Source organism: Hypoxylon fragiforme, assembly GCF_022984875.1.
Source record: "Hypoxylon fragiforme strain CBS 206.31 chromosome Unknown GGS25scaffold_10, whole genome shotgun sequence".
In the NCBI taxonomy this organism is placed as follows: Eukaryota; Fungi; Ascomycota; class Sordariomycetes; order Xylariales; family Hypoxylaceae; genus Hypoxylon; species Hypoxylon fragiforme.
This window is the reverse complement of record NW_026054765.1, coordinates 1,621,487-1,639,129: the sequence shown is the minus strand read 5'-3', so window position 1 is coordinate 1,639,129 and position 17,643 is coordinate 1,621,487. Positions and strand designations below refer to the sequence as shown.

Genomic DNA, 17,643 nt, shown 5'->3' with positions numbered 1-17,643 from the left:
TTGTTTCATTTTCGTCAACATGAATCCGCATTGTTTATCTGATTATACAGATCTTCACGGAGATGTGCTGTTGAGTGATGCGTTCTGCCTCTACTATTAGTAGTACCTGACAAGTCTTCTAGAACATGAATTCTTCACCGCAAGAGACATCTCACGCTTTTAATGTGGATTGTAGTCGTATTCTTCTAGAAAAACCGAAGCTATTGCTACGATACGAGGCGTATCTTCTTAGGCGCGCATAATTAGCCTAGGCCCCAATGAGTACCGGGTAAATGAAGCCAAGTGATCTCCCAAACTCGTATTCCGACCTAGTCGTCAAGGGTACTTACAGGCGTAGACTGCGTTCTTATATAAATAGGAGCTCAGCACGTCGCAAGACATTTACTCTTCTTGGTATTACTTTACCTTTAAACATAAGTCTTGGAAAGACCGAGCGAGTTCGAAATGGCTAGCATTACACGGCTGCTGCGCGTTGCCGCGCAGGGGCTGCTATGGCACGCGACGATTACATCCGCCTCCCAACCACAACCACGAGCCGACGTCTCCGCCTGCAAGCTCGCCGCGAACTCGGACGTCTATCTCAGCGCCGGCTTCGGATACGAGTTCAACTGCGCGCCCAGCACGGGCACGCTGCGCGCCTTCATGCTGTTCATCGACTTCAGCGACCAGCAAGCCGACGAGACGGCGCAAAGCCTGCACGACTTCTTCCTGCCCGCCGCGGCAGACTGGTTCGCGACGGCGTCGTACGGGGCGCTGTCGCTGAACGTCACCGCCGACACGTCGGGGGGCTTCCACCGGATGCCGGACACGGCGGTGTCGTACGGGTTCGCGCGCGGGCTGACGTTCGAGGCGCACCAGAAGTACATCCAGGACGCGCTGCTGGCGTACGGGGCCACGATCCCGCCGACCGACGTGCTGTACGTGATCCCGACGGCCAACGCGGCCGACATCGCGTTCTCGCCGACGTTCAACAGCAACGTCACGACGCACGACGGCGTCTTCGTCGCCAAGAAGGCCGTCACCATCGGCGTGGACGCGTTCATGGACTGGGGGTACCTCACGCTCAACCACGAGACGGGCCACACGATGTGCATGCCCGACTACTACCCGCTGGACGGCGGCCCGACGGGGCAGTACATCGGGGGCTGGGACCTGATGGGGCTGATTAGCGGGCCGAGCCCGGATTTCTTCGCGTGGGATAAGTGGCGGTTGGGGTGGTTGAAGGACGAGCAGGTCGAGTGCGTGGCTGCGAAGGGCTCGACCACGCATACGCTGACGCCGCTGGAGAAGGCTGGAGGGGCTAAGGCAGTGGTGGTCAAGCATAGCAGCACCAACGCGCTGGTGGCCGAGTATCGTACGGCGAACGCTCTGGACGCGGCATCGTGTGCCACGGGGGTCCTCCTCTACGTGGTATCGACGACGGTTGCTACGGGTGAAGGCCCGGTGCGGGTGTTAGACGTCACACCGGATTCGGGAGGCTGTGCGGATGATGAACTAAATGATGCGCCATTGAGTCTGAAGGGGACGGATACTTTTACGTTCGCAGATTGGGGTGTTACTGTTACGATCTTGGAAGAGTCTGCCGATGAGGCCAAGATCAAAGTGGATGTGTTGTGAGTTATACATAGCCTAGGTAGACTAGGTACACTAACCTTAGTAGCATAACGGCAGAATAGCCGATACACGGTCCTGTCTGATACAAAATTGAGTGATATGTGGATGTAATGTTTGAAATGCATGTACAGTAAACCTTGGCCATAACGATATGGAAAAAACACCACCCTTAATTCGTTATAGAGAGATATCGTTATGTAGAAATGGACCCACTGTCATGGTCCGTGTAATGCCGTTGTACCTTTACTGCCATTTTATTGGAAAAGGTACTTACTATTTTATGAAAAATATTGTACAATAGATATTATGCAGTAAGCCAATTTTTCGGCGATTAGATATCGTGGCGGTGATTAGATTTACCTGAAAAAAGGGCAGTCCAATTGGCTACCAAACGCAAAATTCCACTTATTCCACCAAAATTTTATCAAAATAAACGGTTTTTTACACATGGTCCATAACGATCTTGGTGGTGGCGGTCAAAAAATTAACGATATATCGCTAAGGTTAAAATATCGTTATTTCCCATACAAAATTGCAATGTTCCCAAAATTATATCGTTATACAAAAATATCGTTGTCTACCGAATCGTTATGGCCAAGGTTTACTGTAAAAGTAAGTCGACAGGTGGATAGCGAGTAACTACATTATTAGCTGCTGCCTCGTAAGGCTAGTCAAGCTGACATAGGAGCCCCCTTTTGGTAAGGATAGTCAAGTGGTTAGATTCAAAGGCCCAGTTCATATTTCCCGGCTTGCGGACTTAGGTAATAGCGGGCGTTATTCTGACCATTCTAACCAAGGACTCGTGTGATCTTCTTCCATATGCATGAATCGTTTGGTTCTCCGTGTGCTGTGATGTGTGTTCGTTCTGTGTGAGATGTATAAAATACTATATACATACATAATACACCTAACCTTACATATGTAGTACTTTAGTAGGTATTAGATGTAGGGGATGAACATTTGATTTGGTGTGATGAGCGACACAATGTTTGAAATAAAAAAAAATAAAATAAAATAAAATCAGTATGAACTTTGAAGTACCTAACCTAGGTAAGTGATCCTTAACTGTTAAAGCCCTTAACTTCAACATTAAACTTCAACCTCAGCACGCGACACTTTCAGCTTACAGGGACCCCAGCTACCCAGTAACTACCCAGCACACGCTCCACCCCAGCTGAATTTATAAACGGGTGGGAGCATGGGCTTGGCATCCCAGGCATCCAGCAAATGCCCTGCAAGTAAGAAGTGCTAATGCGGGACTGGTATTAAGTTACTATTTACTGGTGTAAAATCGAGAATTACTGCCTAAAATGGATTCGCGACATGGACTATCCATGTTTCATTCTACATTTCGATTCGCGCAAATAGCTGGTCCTGACGGGAAGGAATCATGAATGCGTGCCAATGTACCTGGTACAACTTGCGACTTACCTGCTATGCAGTAAAATTCCCGGCCGCTAGAATCTACACACTCCCTGTTACTTGGTCTGCTTGGTCTACCTTTTTATCTAGTTACCTAGTTATTCGTTACAGGGCTGATAGAGAATCCAATGTCTTTTTGGTTAAGGTTGTGTTGACTGGCTATTTTTGAAAAAAAAAGAAGATCAATTCTTCTCTTTCTCTTCTTCCACTCGTTTCGTTCCTTTTTCACAGTCATCATTATTCTTTTTTTTCTTCTTCTCTTTTTGAAAGGCGAGGCCAAGGTAAGCTTGGTCCGCCCTCTCTTCAGCAATCATGAATGGATCGACGGACAAGTACCTAGCTGATAACATGGCGGATTATAGTACTCTGGAGGTTGTCAGCCCTGGCCAAATACCACATCAATATTCAGAGAACGCCTATGCCTCGCCGTTGCCAGAGGTGAACCATCAGGCGGACGCACACCTCAACTATCCAGAGGTCGTTGGGGGCAATTATCTCCCCAAGGCCGACGTACCTCGCCCGGTCGATCACACCCCCCCAGAAGCGGTAAATGTAGCAGATCCGGAGAAGGTGGCCGCGGGGGCGGCATCAACAAAAGAACCGAGGACATGCGGGCTAAAACGAAAAGTATTTTGGTGCTTAATCGTCGCGGCGATAGTCATTGTCATCGCTATCGTGGCCGGTGTTGTTGCGGGTGTGATGACGAGTAAAAATAATGCGGCGTCCGCGTCCAGCTCAGGGGATAACACTTCGACAAGCACAGCAGATACTGAAAAGTTGGTATATGCCAACACCAATCTCGCGACTGGAAACTTTACGGACGGAATGGGGTACGAAAACTACTTGGTCGTCTACCAATTGAACAATAGGGGGATCTATATGTCCGCATGGAACTCGTCAAATAAGCAATGGGTCGTTTCCGCCATAGTAGACGGCTCAACCAACAACCTAGGTTTCGATAGCGTACGGAAAGGGACTGCGTTGTCCTTTGACGTATTTCGATACACCGATTCGGTAAGAAAACATAACCTCGATGAAGACTTTACTTGAAGCATCCAGCCACTAACATCCTTTTAGAGCCGCGATCTTCACGTATACTGGCAACTACCAGATAGCGGCGGCCTCTCCACCATCAAGGCCTTGACCTACAACAGCACCCGTGGCGTCAAGACGGACTCGTCCCTACCTACCGCAAACTGGGTCGACTCCGCCGCCGGCAACAACTACATCTCGACCGCCGGCTCCTCGCTCATCTCGTACGGCAAGCAGTGCGACCTGTGCAACCAGTACACGTACCTGTACTGGCAGACGTCCGGCGGAATCCGGGAGGCGAACTTCCAGAACGCGTCGACGGGGTGGTACAGCACGAACAGCGTGATCCAAGTGGACCTGTCGCCGCCGGCGGAGAACAGCTCCCTCGCGCTCGCGCACGCGGCGGCCGACACCGTCGACGGGCACCGCAGCATGGACATATTCTACCGCTCCACCACCAGCGGGCTGTCGCAGATCGTCAACGGCGACGGGCGGTACGTCGGGCACTCGCTCGGCCGCGACGTCGGCCCCGAGACGGCGATCGCCGCCTTCTCGACGGGCTTCAACGAGACGAGCAGCGGGTGGAGCGACCCGCTCGGCTTCCAGGTGCTGACGATGGACCCGGACGCGGCGGACGACGGCGTGCAGCTGACGTATTTCAAGGACGACGCGTGGACGACGGTCAGCGCGCCGGTGCAGAGCCTGGCGGGGTGTCTGGCGAGGAATAAGATGGCGGCGAATCGCGCGAGGAGGATATACTGCGTCGAGGACAATGGGGACGCGGTGGAGATCGTCGAGTACGAGTGGCAGGGAGACCCGGACGACACGACGACGTACTCGAATTACAATAGAGTGGGGGTCGTGGATACGACTGTAGCATAGCATAGGTACCTAGGAAGTGGAGGAAAGGGATGGTAAAACGAAAGATACCTAAAGATACCTACATACATATATATATAGCATAGCATGTACTTAAGAGGGGAAAGCAATGGAACATTTTTTAGCCAGGAATAGGTAGGTATAGAGTATTAATACCAAACATAAACAATGTATTCTTTTCCAACCACGGCGCTCGTGATGTACCTGCCTGGTAGCTAGCCAATGCCGTCAGTCTAACCTAGGTAGACGGCCCTGCTACCCCGTACATCGTTCCCAATCATTAATTCCCAGCCCTGACCTGCCCACGTACGATCCTGTATCCTCGTACCCGAATGCCTACCTATCCTGTGCCTAAATACCTAACCTAGAAAATCTCAACCCTCTTCCCCCCATCTACGGCAACTTCGCCGTCTGGACCCTCGACAACTCGACCTCATACGTGAAATCGGCACGTATCCCACTCCCACTCGAGTCATCCTCGAGCCTCTCCCACTCGTGGGACCGCCTGCTCGCGTGCACCGACGCGACACTAAACCCCGTGTCGGTGGGGTTGTGGAAGACGCGCTGGCTGCGGGACTTGGCGGCCAGGGGGGAGCTGCCGAAGGTGACGAGGCCGGGGATGATGTGCGGCACGTCGCCGCCGCCGCTGCAGTTCGGCTTCTTCGTGTACCCCATGATCAGCTTCTGCAGCACGGGGATCGAGCCGGCGACCAGGCCGATGGCGGTTTCGATGTTGGACCAGAGGATCACGTAGCCGATCCAGTCTATGGCGGGGAGGGGGAGGTTGTGGTTAGTGAGGGAACTATCGTGGGAGGAAGTGGGTAGATGTGTTCGTGTGCTAGGTACTTACAGACAAGATCCTCGGCCTGGTAGTACTTGATATACGGAGAGCGGATCATGGTGCAAACGGAAGCTCTATAATCGCGTTAGGAAGGAGCTCGCGAAAAATGAAGCTGACGGGAATCTAACTTACAGAGAACCAAACGACAAAAGCAGGCTGACTAAAAGCTTCGTCCTCACTTTAAGCCGGGTACTCCATAGGATGACCGCTGGTAATATTGCGCATCCTACATCGGTGGCAATCGTCAAGACAGTGGACGCGTATGAGATCCCCATTCTCGCCCTATCACTCCCACACCAGGCTTTGCCGTCAACGAATAGTTGGCGGTCCCAGTTCGCCGCGACCGGGCGGCACTGGGCCAGTGTCCCCACGAACAAAATGAAAAAGTTGGCAACACAGAAGAACAGCAGGGCATGGACTGAGAAGCGGGTGTGCTTCATGGACACAGTGAGCCGCAGCATGGTCATGCAGATGGAGCTCTTGACCAAGACGAGACACGCCGTGTAGGCGATCGTCCATATCGTCATGTACATCTTCGCCTCGGTCTGCAGGGCCTGTGTTAGATATATGTTTCGGAGGCCGAGGCCGGCATGTGTCGCTTTGCAAGAAAGGTAGACGTCGCCGATGTATAAGATCTATCACACATATTGTCAGAGTTGTGAGACGATCGTTGCTTTGAGTGGGCAGGTAACTGACTAGTCCACTGAGCATCAGAGCATCGTCCCACCATATCGACTTCTCAAGCCACCGTATGTAGACTCTGAGACCTACGACCAAGGTTGATAGTGCGACTAGCGCAACCGATGTGACGAATACAGCGAGGCCCACCCCCTGCAAAGGAGGCAGCCCGGGCTCATGTAGGGCGTCGGACATTGAGGTCGACTCTTAGCCTCAAGTGTTCCAGTTATGACTGGTAGAATAGATAGGTATTTTCCAAGCCCGCCGGTGTGTGTATATGGAGTTCCCACTAGAGTTATATAAACCCGTAGACGCAGAATTTGGTCTGAATATGACGTTTCAAAAATTTCCCCAGTTTCCAAAACTAACTTCTCTCCCACTTCAAGGTAGTCTCTCGTGGAACAGGAAGAGGCTTATATCATAATCATACCTAGGGAAAGCCGCTCATCACGGCGACGATACGCCGCGCCTGGGAATTGTAATATAATTCCGGCAGAAGTCTTTTTTTTCTCTCACACGTTCTCCCCTGGAGTTGACAGATCGGAAACCTTCCCGCGGCCCAGGTTCGGGCGGCCTTATCCTGGGTATCTCCCTGTTGCAAAAATATATCGAGCCTCCGTGGGTTTACTTTCTTTGGTGTGTCCCTCCCGGTTTGGACTTTTGCAGAAAGAAAAGGGTAGGGTTAGCGGTTGCGCGGGCTAACACACATACATGGAGGAGGCACTATATACAGTACCTACCCAGCCTCTGCCCGCCAAGGCAACCTCGTGTGCAAGCAAGCATTCGAAAACATTCCGCAATCTCGATGCGGAAATAAAGAGAGATAATCTCGCGAGCAAGTGCAAACCTTGTCGAGGATGACCAAAACCGCCTTCCCCGCCCCAGTTCCCCCTTGGGAAGGGGGATAGTAGAGAAATTTTACCAGTCATTTCGTTACACACATCCGGACGGTCGTTCTCAGCGGAAGAGTTCCCCGTTAGTTTCAGGACCAGTCAAAATCCCGCGTAGCTGGGCCTGAACCAACACCCTATGTAGGCACTCTGTAGGCTGGATGTTGAAATAAGTATCCTCAAGGGCTGCAGGGTTAGGACGTCTAGGAGCGCTTCCGGGCTCGATATGTTAGGTATTAGGTTAACTGGTCGGTGGATTGCTTGTGTACAAACCTGCAGGGAATGTGCTTGCTATCGTTCCTGGTTACTCAACCCTAAGTGTTATGGCGTTCATTTACCAGCTGCTCGGGTCGGTCCGTGACGTAAGAGTATCTTGGTACCTATCTCAGCAAGTAAAAATTAAATAAGAGCTTATCGTAGTACCTAAGAAGTATAGTCGCCGTGATGCTGAGAGACTATACAGCCATGATAAATCTGAGAGAAAGTTGGCACAACCTGACGTTGAAGATGTCGTTAGATATGTGCCAAGCTTTGGCCTGAAAAGGGGGCGAAGGGATGAGAGTGTCTTATCTTTCTCAAGGGGCTATTAGATCACCGCTATACATTGGTTTGGTCTTGGCATAACATGAATAATATCGGTATGTAGGTGCATAGTAGGTATTCATCATTTTTGATTTTTCAAGGGACCCATGCAGTTCATCTGGGCCAGACATCAACTCTATTCTTAGCCGTTAAGGTGATGGATGCCACGTGGGTAAGAGTCTAGATTAAGGTTATTTTCCTCGCTCGCCTCAGTTACAGAGGCATTCAAAACATCCCTTTGTCCCAAATTCGAGTATCCGCGGCTGTGAATTTGATTATCCGTAGAGTGGTTAAGAAATGTGATAAGGATGATACCTACCTTTATCAACCGTCTTTGCTTGATATTACTTATAATGCCGTTCCTAACCATACGGATATGGTCGCCTGCATTCTAAACGTGCATACTCGGGTCCTACTAATGTCGTGGATTCCCTGTAAGCGAACTGATACAAGACTCTTTCATTCCCGAGTGCTTTTCCTTCCTGTTTTGGAATTTGTCCAAATCCATCTAAGGAGGTAATGTGTGTAACAAAGCCAGTCACTTTATCAGGGAATATATCTATCCGAGTCTGGAGAGTTTCATTGATTCCGTATCATAAATAAATGGCCTAACCTTAGGTACATGGCTACTTCCATGCCCATCGAGCCTCACGAAGATTAAAGGAGGCATTGGATCCTCAATTCGACCAAAATCTTTTTTCTTGCGAGCAAGAGAAGCATGGGGAAACCATGCATGTGATAAACCTACCCGATCGTGGAAGAAATAGACTGTTACACAGAATCTGTTCATCTGTGCCCACAAGAATATTGTAAAATTCAGCAGGACTTGCGATAAATGTGGGTTTCGGGAAGAATAAACCTCATTGCTAACATAAACATCACATAAATTGTATAACAGAGGCTTTTGCTGGTGGGGGCTATAACCCGGACACAAACAAAAAGACGGTTCTGTTGATCATCGTTATGATGCGCAAGGTTACCAAATCGGCAATGAGGCAATATGGAATATGCGCATCATGTTTGACTAGTGGGGTACGGGAGACCACGGTCTTGAGCTGGATCGCGATGAAAAAAGATAAAGATTATATGTATTCAGAAAATGACTTTTAGGTTCGTCAGCTTCAAGACTGTTGGAAGCTGCTTAGAAAGCTCACGTTCCAGATGTTTATGACAGAAAAATCGCGGTTGACCTTGGCAGGTTTGGGGAATATTAAACTTCATATACAAGGGATGCTAAGCACATGAAGACCCCCGAGCAAAGAGAAACATAGAAATGTCCAATGCCACCAATTCGTCCGAAAAGACTCCCTTATGTACATTACGTCGATGCTTACACAGGCAGTTCGTACACCTACGAGAAGAAACCCGAACGGATGAGTTCCTTCCCCTGAGAATAACTGAAAATTTGCTACTCATTTCTTCTTGCCGCCACCGATAAAGGAACCTTCGAACCCTGCTCGGCCTTTAGTCTTTTTTGCGCCCTTCTTCTTGCCTCCTTTGCCCGTTGACTTCTCATCTCGTCGTTTACGAAGGTTCTCTTCTCTCTTCTTCTGTCTGTCCTTCATGGACTTGGCGACGCCGTCCTTTCGCGCTGACCATTCCTTGTCGCTCTTCTTCTTAGCAGACTCCTTGCGCTTGACGGCCTTCTTGAGTAACTTCTCATCATCCCTGACCTTCTCGCCTTCTGCACGTTTACGGGCAGTAAGCCAAAGCTCCTTGTCTTCCACATCTTTTCGTTTTTCCTCGTTCATATCTTGTAATCTCTTCTTCTGGTTCTCCAGCTTCTGAAGAGCTGTTTTTGGATCCAGCGGGCCCTTCTTCTTACCACTGTTTAGAACATGTGAGAGATCATGTGATAGCTGGACACCATCGCCAAACCCTACGCGACCGAACGAGAAGTTGTGCTCTTCCAGGTCAATAGCAGGGCTGAGGATGCTGCCTGGGGAGTTGCGAGCAGACGCCAGAGCCTCTTCACGTTTCTGGTCTGCCTCTACCTTGGCCTTCTGTCTGAGCTCCTTCTTATGTGCTTTTCGCTCAGCTTGCTTCTGTCGTCGTGCCTCAATTAGTTCTTGGCGCGTACGAATAGGCTTTCCGTCTACATCGGCCTTTCGCGCATCCCGAAGAGCCTGTATCCTTGCCGCGAGACGCTCGCGAAGAGCAGTGGTGTCAGAAGGGATCTTGATATGCTTGGGCTTTTCTAGGGCAGTGGTAGAAGATATAGATGAAGTGCTGGCAGCTTGACCAATTGAGTCGGCTGGTGTACCGTTGGTGTCGAAGACAGGTGATTGGGGGTCGGATGAGGGAGATGGGGCCGATGCTGAGTTTTGTTCTACCTCAGCAGCATCATCGAGACCAGTGACGTCGAGTTCCTTCATTTCTGTAGGCCCAGTTTCGTCCTCTAAGTCTTCTTCGATTTCGATACTACCGGTAGCTTTGAGTGTAGCATTGCTGTTCGGTGTAGAGTCGGGTATGACCTGCCTGGGGCCTAACTTAATCTTGTTTACACCCTTGATGGTTTGTCGTTCAAAGGCGGCCTCTTCTTCTCTTAGCTGCTGGCGCTCAGCCTTCCTCTCCTTCCGTGCCGCCTTCTTCTCCTCCTTTCTTCGCTCCTTTTCGCCTAGTTCTTCGGCTTCTTCGTCGGCCTTCTTCTGTTTCTTCTTGGCATCTTTGGATATCTTCTTTTTCAATCCTTCGCCTGGCTTCTCAGCTTCAACACCATCGACATCAGACCAAGCATCGTCATCGCCATCTTGCATCTGATCTCGCTTTCGCTTCTTCTGTGCTTGCTCATCCATGACTTCTTTAACGCTTCGGTTTAATGCGCTATCTGGGTCGAGCTTATTGCGCCGAGCAGCGGAAGCTTCTTGCTTGGTCTGCTTCTTTCGTTTCCATTGATCCTATAAAAGGATGGTGATGAGCGATGCGGGCATGAAGTCTACAATGGTGTCTCAGAGAGCGACTTACGGAGGTGTCATCCCCGTAATACATCTTGGCGGGTATTAAGGAGAGAAGTCCATCGAAAGACTTCTGAGAGTTAAGGAGGCGCTCCTATGATTTGGCATTGTTGGTTACCAATATTCAAATGAATGCGACATGTAGGTTGGGCTTTGGAGAGAAACCAACCTTTAAGGTAGAGTCCTCCATGGCACTATTCAATCACCGAAGTGATGTCTCTAGGCAGTATCGAGTCAACAAGACGGTATCGAGGTTAGATGAGTGTTTGGTGGCTGTTGTTGGTGTAAACGTAAATAGTGGCAACGGTTACAACTGTAACGATTATTGCAAATGTGAATATTGGAGGGGAGGAAAATATCGATTTAGAAGGAAAAAAAAAGAGCTAAGATAAAAAAAAAAAAAAAAGTCGGTCGCCGGCATTTACGCACCAACGCTTAAAGAGGTAAAACGTAACTTGCTTTTTGGGGTCGTTGCACTTACCACTAATAAATCGATTTTGCAGCGAGTTGATTGGGTGCATTTAACTACCTAGGTACATACTAGATCTGATTTTTAGCTGGTTCCTAAATTTTCTGGTGCGGAGCAAGTCGCTTACCCTGTCTTGCAGCGAAATCTTGGCGCTTATTACGTAGGTACTGCTAACTATGTACCTAGCTAATCGATAAAGCACGATAAACGGATCCTGATTCAAGCCTTGTGGGGCCGCCCTTATGGGTCCATCTCTACCACATTACACCGGACCTCCGAATGTTATCTAATCAAAATACCTCCGAACTTTACCGGGCTACCAAACGAAATAGATACTTGTATACATGTAACCCATGAAAGCAGTAACTCACACGCATATAGACTAATAAGGCATCCTTATTTCTATATACTTCTACAATATAGTTTGCATATCTGGGTATTTTCTAGTCTGAACAACAGAAGCCTTCAAAAAGAATACAATAAATATGTTAGGATTTTGGGCATAGCCAACTGTCAGATATACTGACATAAGCTGAAGACAGCCATGGAGATAATAAATGATAAATCATTCACTATTTGGTTTAGCGGTGGAATCAGATCCCAACAGCACTACCTTGGTCGACTATCAGTTCTAATACCGCCAGGCTACTTAACACCGGGCCAAGTGCTGATTAACTTCTTTATATAGTAAGCTGTTTCTTTTTCCACATAAATAGTGTAACAGGTATCTGCATCGCTGATGAAGCACACAAGACAAGAGTCTGCCGATTGTATGCCTCGGCCAGGACGTATCGTACTTGGTTTTGAAGTTCTTGGGGCAATGTTGGCAGAAGGCGAGGCAATATATCCGCATCCGAAACCCCTACGAGGGATTCCAACTGGGGACGTGCATAGGTGTTGAACACCGACGTCGAAATGGCTAATATCATGGCGCTACCCATCATCCTAAACTGGGCTGCGGCCCCCATGGCGACAGCTATAAGATGTATTAGCAAATTTTGTTGCCCGCAGACCAGTATTCAGCTTGCAGACTTACCGTTGTCACGTTTCTCATTCACGAATTGGATTACTACGAATAGTAATGTGAAGTTAATCCCACAGCCCCAGCCAGCAATGACCTCGAACCCGTAAATTCGGGGAGGGATATCCAGAGTCGCGGGTAGCGTGCCCAAGAGGGCGAATCCAAGTACCTGAAGACCAGATCCTACCAGCATCATGTACAGCGGTGGAACCTTGAACTTCCCGCAGACAATCGAAGCGAAAATGGAGCCGACTGCTATGACCACCCCAAAAGGTATCAGCGCGAGGCCTGCGTTGAGACTAGAAGTGCCATAGGCTAACTGGAATCTTTGTGGGATAAGAAACATGCCGATGATAGTGGGCCCCCCTAGAAAGACGAAGTTTCTTGGCTTTGTTAGCTACAGTGGCATGAAAGGTCGAGAAGATCGTAGTATGGGATAAGCCTTACAGCAGTATGCCTATCATCTGGCGGTTCAACACGAATCTCCAAGGTAGAATTGGTTCTCGAACACCATTGGAGAGTGTGACATGGCGCTCCCAGAAAATCAGAGATATCCAGAGGAGCCCTGACACTGTCAATAAGGTGATGACATATGCTGATTTCCATGGAAACTTCTTGTCTGCTTCTTCGAAAGCGGCTGTCAAGGCAAGCGTGGCGAACAGAATCAGAACTGTGCCTGGGATATCAATACGCCTGAGCCTATTTCCTAAAGAAACGCCGGTGTTCTTTGCCTCGAGACTTGGTCGAGTATGGTTGGGGAAGTCTTTCGGGATAGCAAATAATGCCAACAGGAACGCAGGTACCCCTAGTGGAACGCTGTTGAGTTATATGTTAGCAAACTCTAGAGTCAGAATAAAGAAATAGCAGCAGTCTTACTTGATGATAAAGATCCATCTCCAAGTAGTGTTGGAAGCAATGGCACCACCGATAATAGGCCCTAGTAGTAACGCAAGGGCGTTGGATAGGGAGATATTGGAAACGAATTTGGGAGTTTTCTCTGGAGGGACAAGCTCAATGATAAGGATTGTACAGAGCGAAAAGGATCCGCCACCACCCACCCCTTGAAGCGCTCGAAATATGATACTTGGATGGACTTAGCATTACGGTAGTTCCAAGGCGGTGGGCAAACTAACAGTTGTATCATGGTCTGCGCGGCGGCACACGCTGCAGAAAAAACGATGAAGAGCATAATGGAGAGTAAAAAGACAGTCTTTCGGCTAAATATATCGCTGAACTTTGCAAATATGACGATGACAGCTATGCGCGTGTAAGTGACAACCAGTTAAATGAAGAGAGTCTAAGTGAAAAGGGGTTAGATATGTTAGTGACATACCTACGTAGCCCAACAAGTAACTTGCGACAACCCACCCCACGATGCTGAAGCCCCCTAGATCATCGGTGATTGATACTAAGGCCGTGACAATAACAGGAACTTCAAAGTTGGTCAGGAACATCATTATTACTATGCTAACAAGATAATTAGCAAGGTTCTCGTATGACATCGAAGCTTTGGTTAGGTATGGCCAACCATATAGTAATAAGCCAGAATCTAGGACCTTGGACGTAGACCGTAGCTTCTTGATCACCAGATGCCGAGATCTGGCCATTGGAGAGCTCGACATCACCTTGATCGCTACTTAAATTCGGATCCGAATTTTTGTCCAATGAATGGGAACTGGCGTCTGAGGGTATTTCAACCGCCATCGTTGCCTACTAGCTATGGTAATCAAACGACTAGATCTGATTTGAGCTAGATAGTCTTGACCACCAAGAGGATACCTAGTTAGACATTAAAACATGAGATGAGAGGAACGAAGTCTAAAGAATAAAATGCGCATAGGGCTAAGGTAAATGAGAATAAGATGGTGCCTAGTTGCAACAAGCCAAGATGACCGATTCGCTCGAGCTTGGTTATTTTTAAATATCCAGTTGTTACGGCACAGTCCCATGAAAAAGACTACCATATGCAGTCGAACGAAGAGGGCCTGCCACCCTTAAAGTAGTGCAGAACATTGGCTCATGGCACGTACGGCAAAGCCCAACAGGTACATAGAAAGAACATAGGTTGTTGGCTAATGAGTGACAGGTGTGAAATGCTACAGGTAGGACATGTGCCACACCAGTGAACCCAAGTGAGTTGGCCGCTTTAAAGCGCTAAAGGCATAGGCACCAGTATACGAAACTTACCAACACATAAGTTTTTAATCATTGTTAAATATACGAATCCTTTATCAAGATGTCAGATGAATATAAGCACCTATAGCAGCTTGCTTACCGCCCCATAAAAAGCTTTGCCGTAGTCTGAATGGAGACCTACAAGATCCATCGCACCTTGGCATCTAACCATTTGAGCGGCATGAGCCAATGAATAATATTAGATAAGATGTTTGAATCCTGTATGCCTGGGTATCGTAGTCCTTGGTGGTTGCTTCATCGAAGATTCAGCATATTCTGGTGTATTAATAGCACAAATGCACCTAATCATCACACTAACCTTTCACATCCTGTATACACCACAAAAGAATCTCCACTTTCAAGATAGCTCCAAGGAAGGAAGTTACCAGGCCTGGATATCTGAAATCTAACCGAGAGAAATTTGACGTTGACTCTGAAGGTAAGGTTGATGGGTAGTTAAGTGCCGGTATACAGCCCGGCTTTAGTTGTGCCTTTGCTGCGAATAGCTTACTATACCTAGGTACCCACCGATCATCAAAAACCCAAAAGACATGAAAATAAAGCCTTCAGAGCAATCTTTCTAGACCTACCTCTTAGATGGTGTGATAGATACTAGGTAGGTAGGTGTCTTCATGTTGGCGCGAAGTCTACCTAATGTAGTCTTCCCTTGCAGGTGCTCTAGCCCCACTAGGCTAGAGCTGCCTTATATGTTGGCACTGCGCCAGCGTAGTTAGGAATTAAGCTTTCTTTCCTCCTTCTCTTTTCCCGTTTCTTGGTTGCAGTTTAGCTGCAACATCTTCCGAAGCATAACTCATAGAGCTATTACCACAGCATCTACAGAAACGATTCCCTACGCCGATCTTTACTTCCACGTTGTAACCTAGTGTTCGCCAATGCTACCAAGAGGCTCAATTAGCAGGACCCTGGCCATGCGGCTCGGAGACTTCCGTATTTCCTGATTAGGAACTATACAAGTTGGGGAAACGAAGTCACAACACATTGGTAGCAAAATGAATAAGAACGTAGCTCGGTATGCTCGACCTGAGGAACATGTTCTCCCTAAAGATGTGTTAATATTCCACTTAATACCTGTTTGAGGAAATACCTAAATGACCAAGTTGATCATAATGGCCTTCGCGGTATCCCGCCTTCTCTCACTCGTCCTGCTCATGGGCATAGCACAAGCTAACCCCCTTTTCAACAATCTGCATCGAGGAGCCCCCGAGGGTTTCGTCACAGTGAAAGGGGACAAGTTTCAACTTGACGGGAAAGATTTCAATTTTGCTGGAAGCAATGCATACTACTTCCCATTCGATAGCGTATGTGACTACCCCCCTTCTCCTATTTATCGGCCGCAATATCTAACTACGACTATAGAACGCGACAGACGTGGAACTTGGGCTCGCTGCCGCCAAAGATGCCGGGTTAAAAGTCTTCCGCACGTGGGGTTTCAACGACAAGAACGTCACATACGACCCTCAAGGTCTCCCTCAGTATGGCGGCGAGGGTGCAGGGGCGACAAACGCGGTATTCCAGCAATGGGAGAATGGTGTTTCCACTATCGACCTAACCGAGTTTGACAAGGTGGTAGATGCGGCGACGAGGGTCGGCATTAAGCTTATCGTCGCGTTCACTAACAATTGGGCCGATTATGGCGGGATGGACGTTTACACCATTAACCTCGGTGGGAAGTACCACGACGATGTTAGTTTAGACCCCACATGTTAGGATGACATTGTTGTCTCTCAGCTTCTTTCTATGTGAAATGCTAATCAGCCCATAGTTCTACCGCCTACCAACGATCAAGGACGCCTTCAAGCAGTACATCGAGCAATTCATCACGCGGTACCGCGACTCCCCCACCATCATGGCCTGGGAGCTGGCAAACGAGCCGCGCTGCGGCGCCGACAGCGTGCGCAATCTCCCCGTCAGCGGCACCTGCACAACCTCAACCCTAACCTCCTGGATCGACGAAATGAGCACCTTCGTAAAGAGCCTCGACCCGGACCACCTCGTCACGTGGGGCGGCGAGGGCGGCTTCAACCGGGCGTCGGACGACTGGGCGTACAACGGCGCGGACGGCGGGGACTTCGACGCGAACATCGCGCTGCCGAACATCGACTTCGGCGTGTTCCACTCGTACCCGGACTGGTGGACGAAGACGGTCGCGTGGGCCGACCAGTGGATCCGGGACCACGCGGAGGCGGGCAGGACGGCGGGCAAGCCGGTCGTGCACGAGGAGTACGGGTGGATGACGCCGGAGGCGAGAGAGCAGAACGGCGTCCCGGCTGCTAATGCGACGAGATTGGAGGTTGAGGGGGGTTGGCAGAGAATTATGCTTGAGGAGGGCATGTCTGACATGTTTTGGCAGTTCGGATTTTCGGGATACTCGTATGGGAGAAATCATAACGACGGATTTACGATTTACTTGGACGATGAGGAGGCTCAGGCGCTGGTGTATGATCATGCGAAGGCTGTTAATAGTCTTTAAGCGGTATCTGGGTTATAGCCGCCTATTGCCAATACTGCCCCTGAAAACAAGGGATGAGGGGCACCTACCCAGGTACCCAGTTGTAACATAGAACAGCAGATTAACTATCAAATTCTAAGAACTGAATATGTAGGTACCTATCTTGAAATCCAGGAAGTCCTGGATTTTAGCGCATTGTCCTCTATACTAAGGATTTCGAAGAACGTGCAGTTTCCATATGTGCCAAACCCAGAGAGGAAATGCACACAGGGTTTTCAATGAAAACCCAATAATTAGTCTAGAGGGATAGCTCAATCGATTGTAAAAATCCGACCTTAATAAGGCGTGATTATAGTTGCTCCCCTATCATCCCTATGGTCGTATTCACAGAACCAACAACTTACCGAAAGGGAAGTAAGCATGCCAATCACCTTGAGATGCCTAGGTAGATAGAAGCAATATGGTCCTGACTACGATCCCAGACCTTCAGGTGAACTTCCGTGCTTTGGCTAAGTAGATCACTTCCTGTAACGTTCTTAAACTTTCAACAGGCCGCATCGCTAACTCTTACCTATAACAGGAGTGTTAAGGGGTTAGGTTAGTATATGATAGAACT

General features: G+C 48.8%; 6 protein-coding genes across 6 annotated transcripts; 3 read left to right on the top strand and 3 right to left on the bottom strand.

Annotated features, from left to right (window-relative positions):
* The first annotated feature begins 143 nt into the window (after positions 1 to 143).
* On the top strand, positions 144 to 1,635 carry GGS25DRAFT_89143 (M6 metalloprotease). The gene has a single exon (XM_049266112.1). The coding sequence runs from the start codon at positions 445 to 447 to the stop codon at positions 1,615 to 1,617; it is 1,173 nt and encodes a 390-aa protein (XP_049112404.1). The 5' UTR covers positions 144 to 444; the 3' UTR covers positions 1,618 to 1,635.
* Positions 1,636 to 3,071: 1,436 nt separating this feature from the next.
* GGS25DRAFT_89019 (uncharacterized protein) lies at positions 3,072 to 5,145 on the top strand. The gene is made up of 2 exons (XM_049266111.1): positions 3,072 to 4,050; positions 4,114 to 5,145. Exons 1-2 carry the CDS (start codon positions 3,349 to 3,351, stop codon positions 4,948 to 4,950), a joined length of 1,539 nt encoding a protein of 512 aa, XP_049112403.1. The 5' UTR covers positions 3,072 to 3,348; the 3' UTR covers positions 4,951 to 5,145.
* Position 5,146: 1 nt separating this feature from the next.
* Positions 5,147 to 6,912, bottom strand: GGS25DRAFT_88944 (uncharacterized protein). Its single transcript, XM_049266109.1, has 4 exons — positions 6,485 to 6,912; positions 5,921 to 6,423; positions 5,798 to 5,862; positions 5,147 to 5,711 (listed from the first exon to the last, which is right to left on the bottom strand). Exons 1-4 carry the CDS (start codon positions 6,659 to 6,661, stop codon positions 5,341 to 5,343), a joined length of 1,116 nt encoding a protein of 371 aa, XP_049112402.1. The 5' UTR covers positions 6,662 to 6,912; the 3' UTR covers positions 5,147 to 5,340.
* Positions 6,913 to 9,039: 2,127 nt separating this feature from the next.
* Positions 9,040 to 11,265, bottom strand: GGS25DRAFT_88948 (SURF6-domain-containing protein). Its single transcript, XM_049266110.1, has 3 exons — positions 11,062 to 11,265; positions 10,903 to 10,986; positions 9,040 to 10,835 (listed from the first exon to the last, which is right to left on the bottom strand). Exons 1-3 carry the CDS (start codon positions 11,080 to 11,082, stop codon positions 9,351 to 9,353), a joined length of 1,590 nt encoding a protein of 529 aa, XP_049112401.1. The 5' UTR covers positions 11,083 to 11,265; the 3' UTR covers positions 9,040 to 9,350.
* A 127-nt stretch (positions 11,266 to 11,392) lies between these two features.
* GGS25DRAFT_510953 (putative multidrug resistance protein fnx1) lies at positions 11,393 to 14,573 on the bottom strand. Its single transcript, XM_049262690.1, has 8 exons — positions 13,911 to 14,573; positions 13,716 to 13,849; positions 13,516 to 13,639; positions 13,259 to 13,465; positions 12,830 to 13,198; positions 12,398 to 12,765; positions 11,489 to 12,337; positions 11,393 to 11,432 (listed from the first exon to the last, which is right to left on the bottom strand). The coding sequence occupies exons 1-7, from the start codon at positions 14,084 to 14,086 to the stop codon at positions 12,042 to 12,044; spliced, it is 1,674 nt and encodes a 557-aa protein (XP_049112400.1). The 5' UTR covers positions 14,087 to 14,573; the 3' UTR covers positions 11,393 to 11,432; positions 11,489 to 12,041.
* A 634-nt stretch (positions 14,574 to 15,207) lies between these two features.
* On the top strand, positions 15,208 to 17,324 carry GGS25DRAFT_510948 (glycoside hydrolase family 5 protein). The gene is made up of 3 exons (XM_049262689.1): positions 15,208 to 15,876; positions 15,935 to 16,261; positions 16,341 to 17,324. Exons 1-3 carry the CDS (start codon positions 15,667 to 15,669, stop codon positions 17,046 to 17,048), a joined length of 1,245 nt encoding a protein of 414 aa, XP_049112399.1. The 5' UTR covers positions 15,208 to 15,666; the 3' UTR covers positions 17,049 to 17,324.
* The last annotated feature ends 319 nt before the right edge of the window (positions 17,325 to 17,643 follow it).

What these genes read in the sequence shown, in the direction of transcription:
- GGS25DRAFT_88948 (XM_049266110.1), bottom strand. Translation starts at nt 11,082, where the DNA reads ATGGAGGACTCTACCTTAAAG. An exon ending in TGGAGGACTCTACCTTAAAG is followed by an intron (nt 10,987 to 11,061) that starts GTTGGTTTCTCT and finishes GCCAAATCATAG; the next exon opens with GAGCGCCTCCTTAACTCTCA. An exon ending in ATTACGGGGATGACACCTCC is followed by an intron (nt 10,836 to 10,902) that starts GTAAGTCGCTCT and finishes ATCCTTTTATAG; the next exon opens with GATCAATGGAAACGAAAGAA.
- GGS25DRAFT_510948 (XM_049262689.1), top strand. Translation starts at nt 15,667, where the DNA reads ATGACCAAGTTGATCATAATGGCCTTCGCGGTATCCCGCCTTCTCTCA. An exon ending in ACTACTTCCCATTCGATAGC is followed by an intron (nt 15,877 to 15,934) that starts GTATGTGACTAC and finishes CTACGACTATAG; the next exon opens with AACGCGACAGACGTGGAACT. An exon ending in GTGGGAAGTACCACGACGAT is followed by an intron (nt 16,262 to 16,340) that starts GTTAGTTTAGAC and finishes ATCAGCCCATAG; the next exon opens with TTCTACCGCCTACCAACGAT.
- GGS25DRAFT_510953 (XM_049262690.1), bottom strand. Translation starts at nt 14,086, where the DNA reads ATGGCGGTTGAAATACCCTCAGACGCCAGTTCCCATTCATTGGACAAA. An exon ending in TTCTGGCTTATTACTATATG is followed by an intron (nt 13,850 to 13,910) that starts GTTGGCCATACC and finishes TTATCTTGTTAG; the next exon opens with CATAGTAATAATGATGTTCC. An exon ending in GAATGAGAAACGTGACAACG is followed by an intron (nt 12,338 to 12,397) that starts GTAAGTCTGCAA and finishes TACATCTTATAG; the next exon opens with CTGTCGCCATGGGGGCCGCA.
- GGS25DRAFT_89019 (XM_049266111.1), top strand. Translation starts at nt 3,349, where the DNA reads ATGAATGGATCGACGGACAAGTACCTAGCTGATAACATGGCGGATTAT. An exon ending in TATTTCGATACACCGATTCG is followed by an intron (nt 4,051 to 4,113) that starts GTAAGAAAACAT and finishes ACATCCTTTTAG; the next exon opens with AGCCGCGATCTTCACGTATA.
- GGS25DRAFT_88944 (XM_049266109.1), bottom strand. Translation starts at nt 6,661, where the DNA reads ATGTCCGACGCCCTACATGAGCCCGGGCTGCCTCCTTTGCAGGGGGTG. An exon ending in CTCTGATGCTCAGTGGACTA is followed by an intron (nt 6,424 to 6,484) that starts GTCAGTTACCTG and finishes TATGTGTGATAG; the next exon opens with ATCTTATACATCGGCGACGT. An exon ending in CCAGGCCGAGGATCTTGTCT is followed by an intron (nt 5,712 to 5,797) that starts GTAAGTACCTAG and finishes TCCCCGCCATAG; the next exon opens with ACTGGATCGGCTACGTGATC.
- GGS25DRAFT_89143 (XM_049266112.1), top strand. Translation starts at nt 445, where the DNA reads ATGGCTAGCATTACACGGCTGCTGCGCGTTGCCGCGCAGGGGCTGCTA.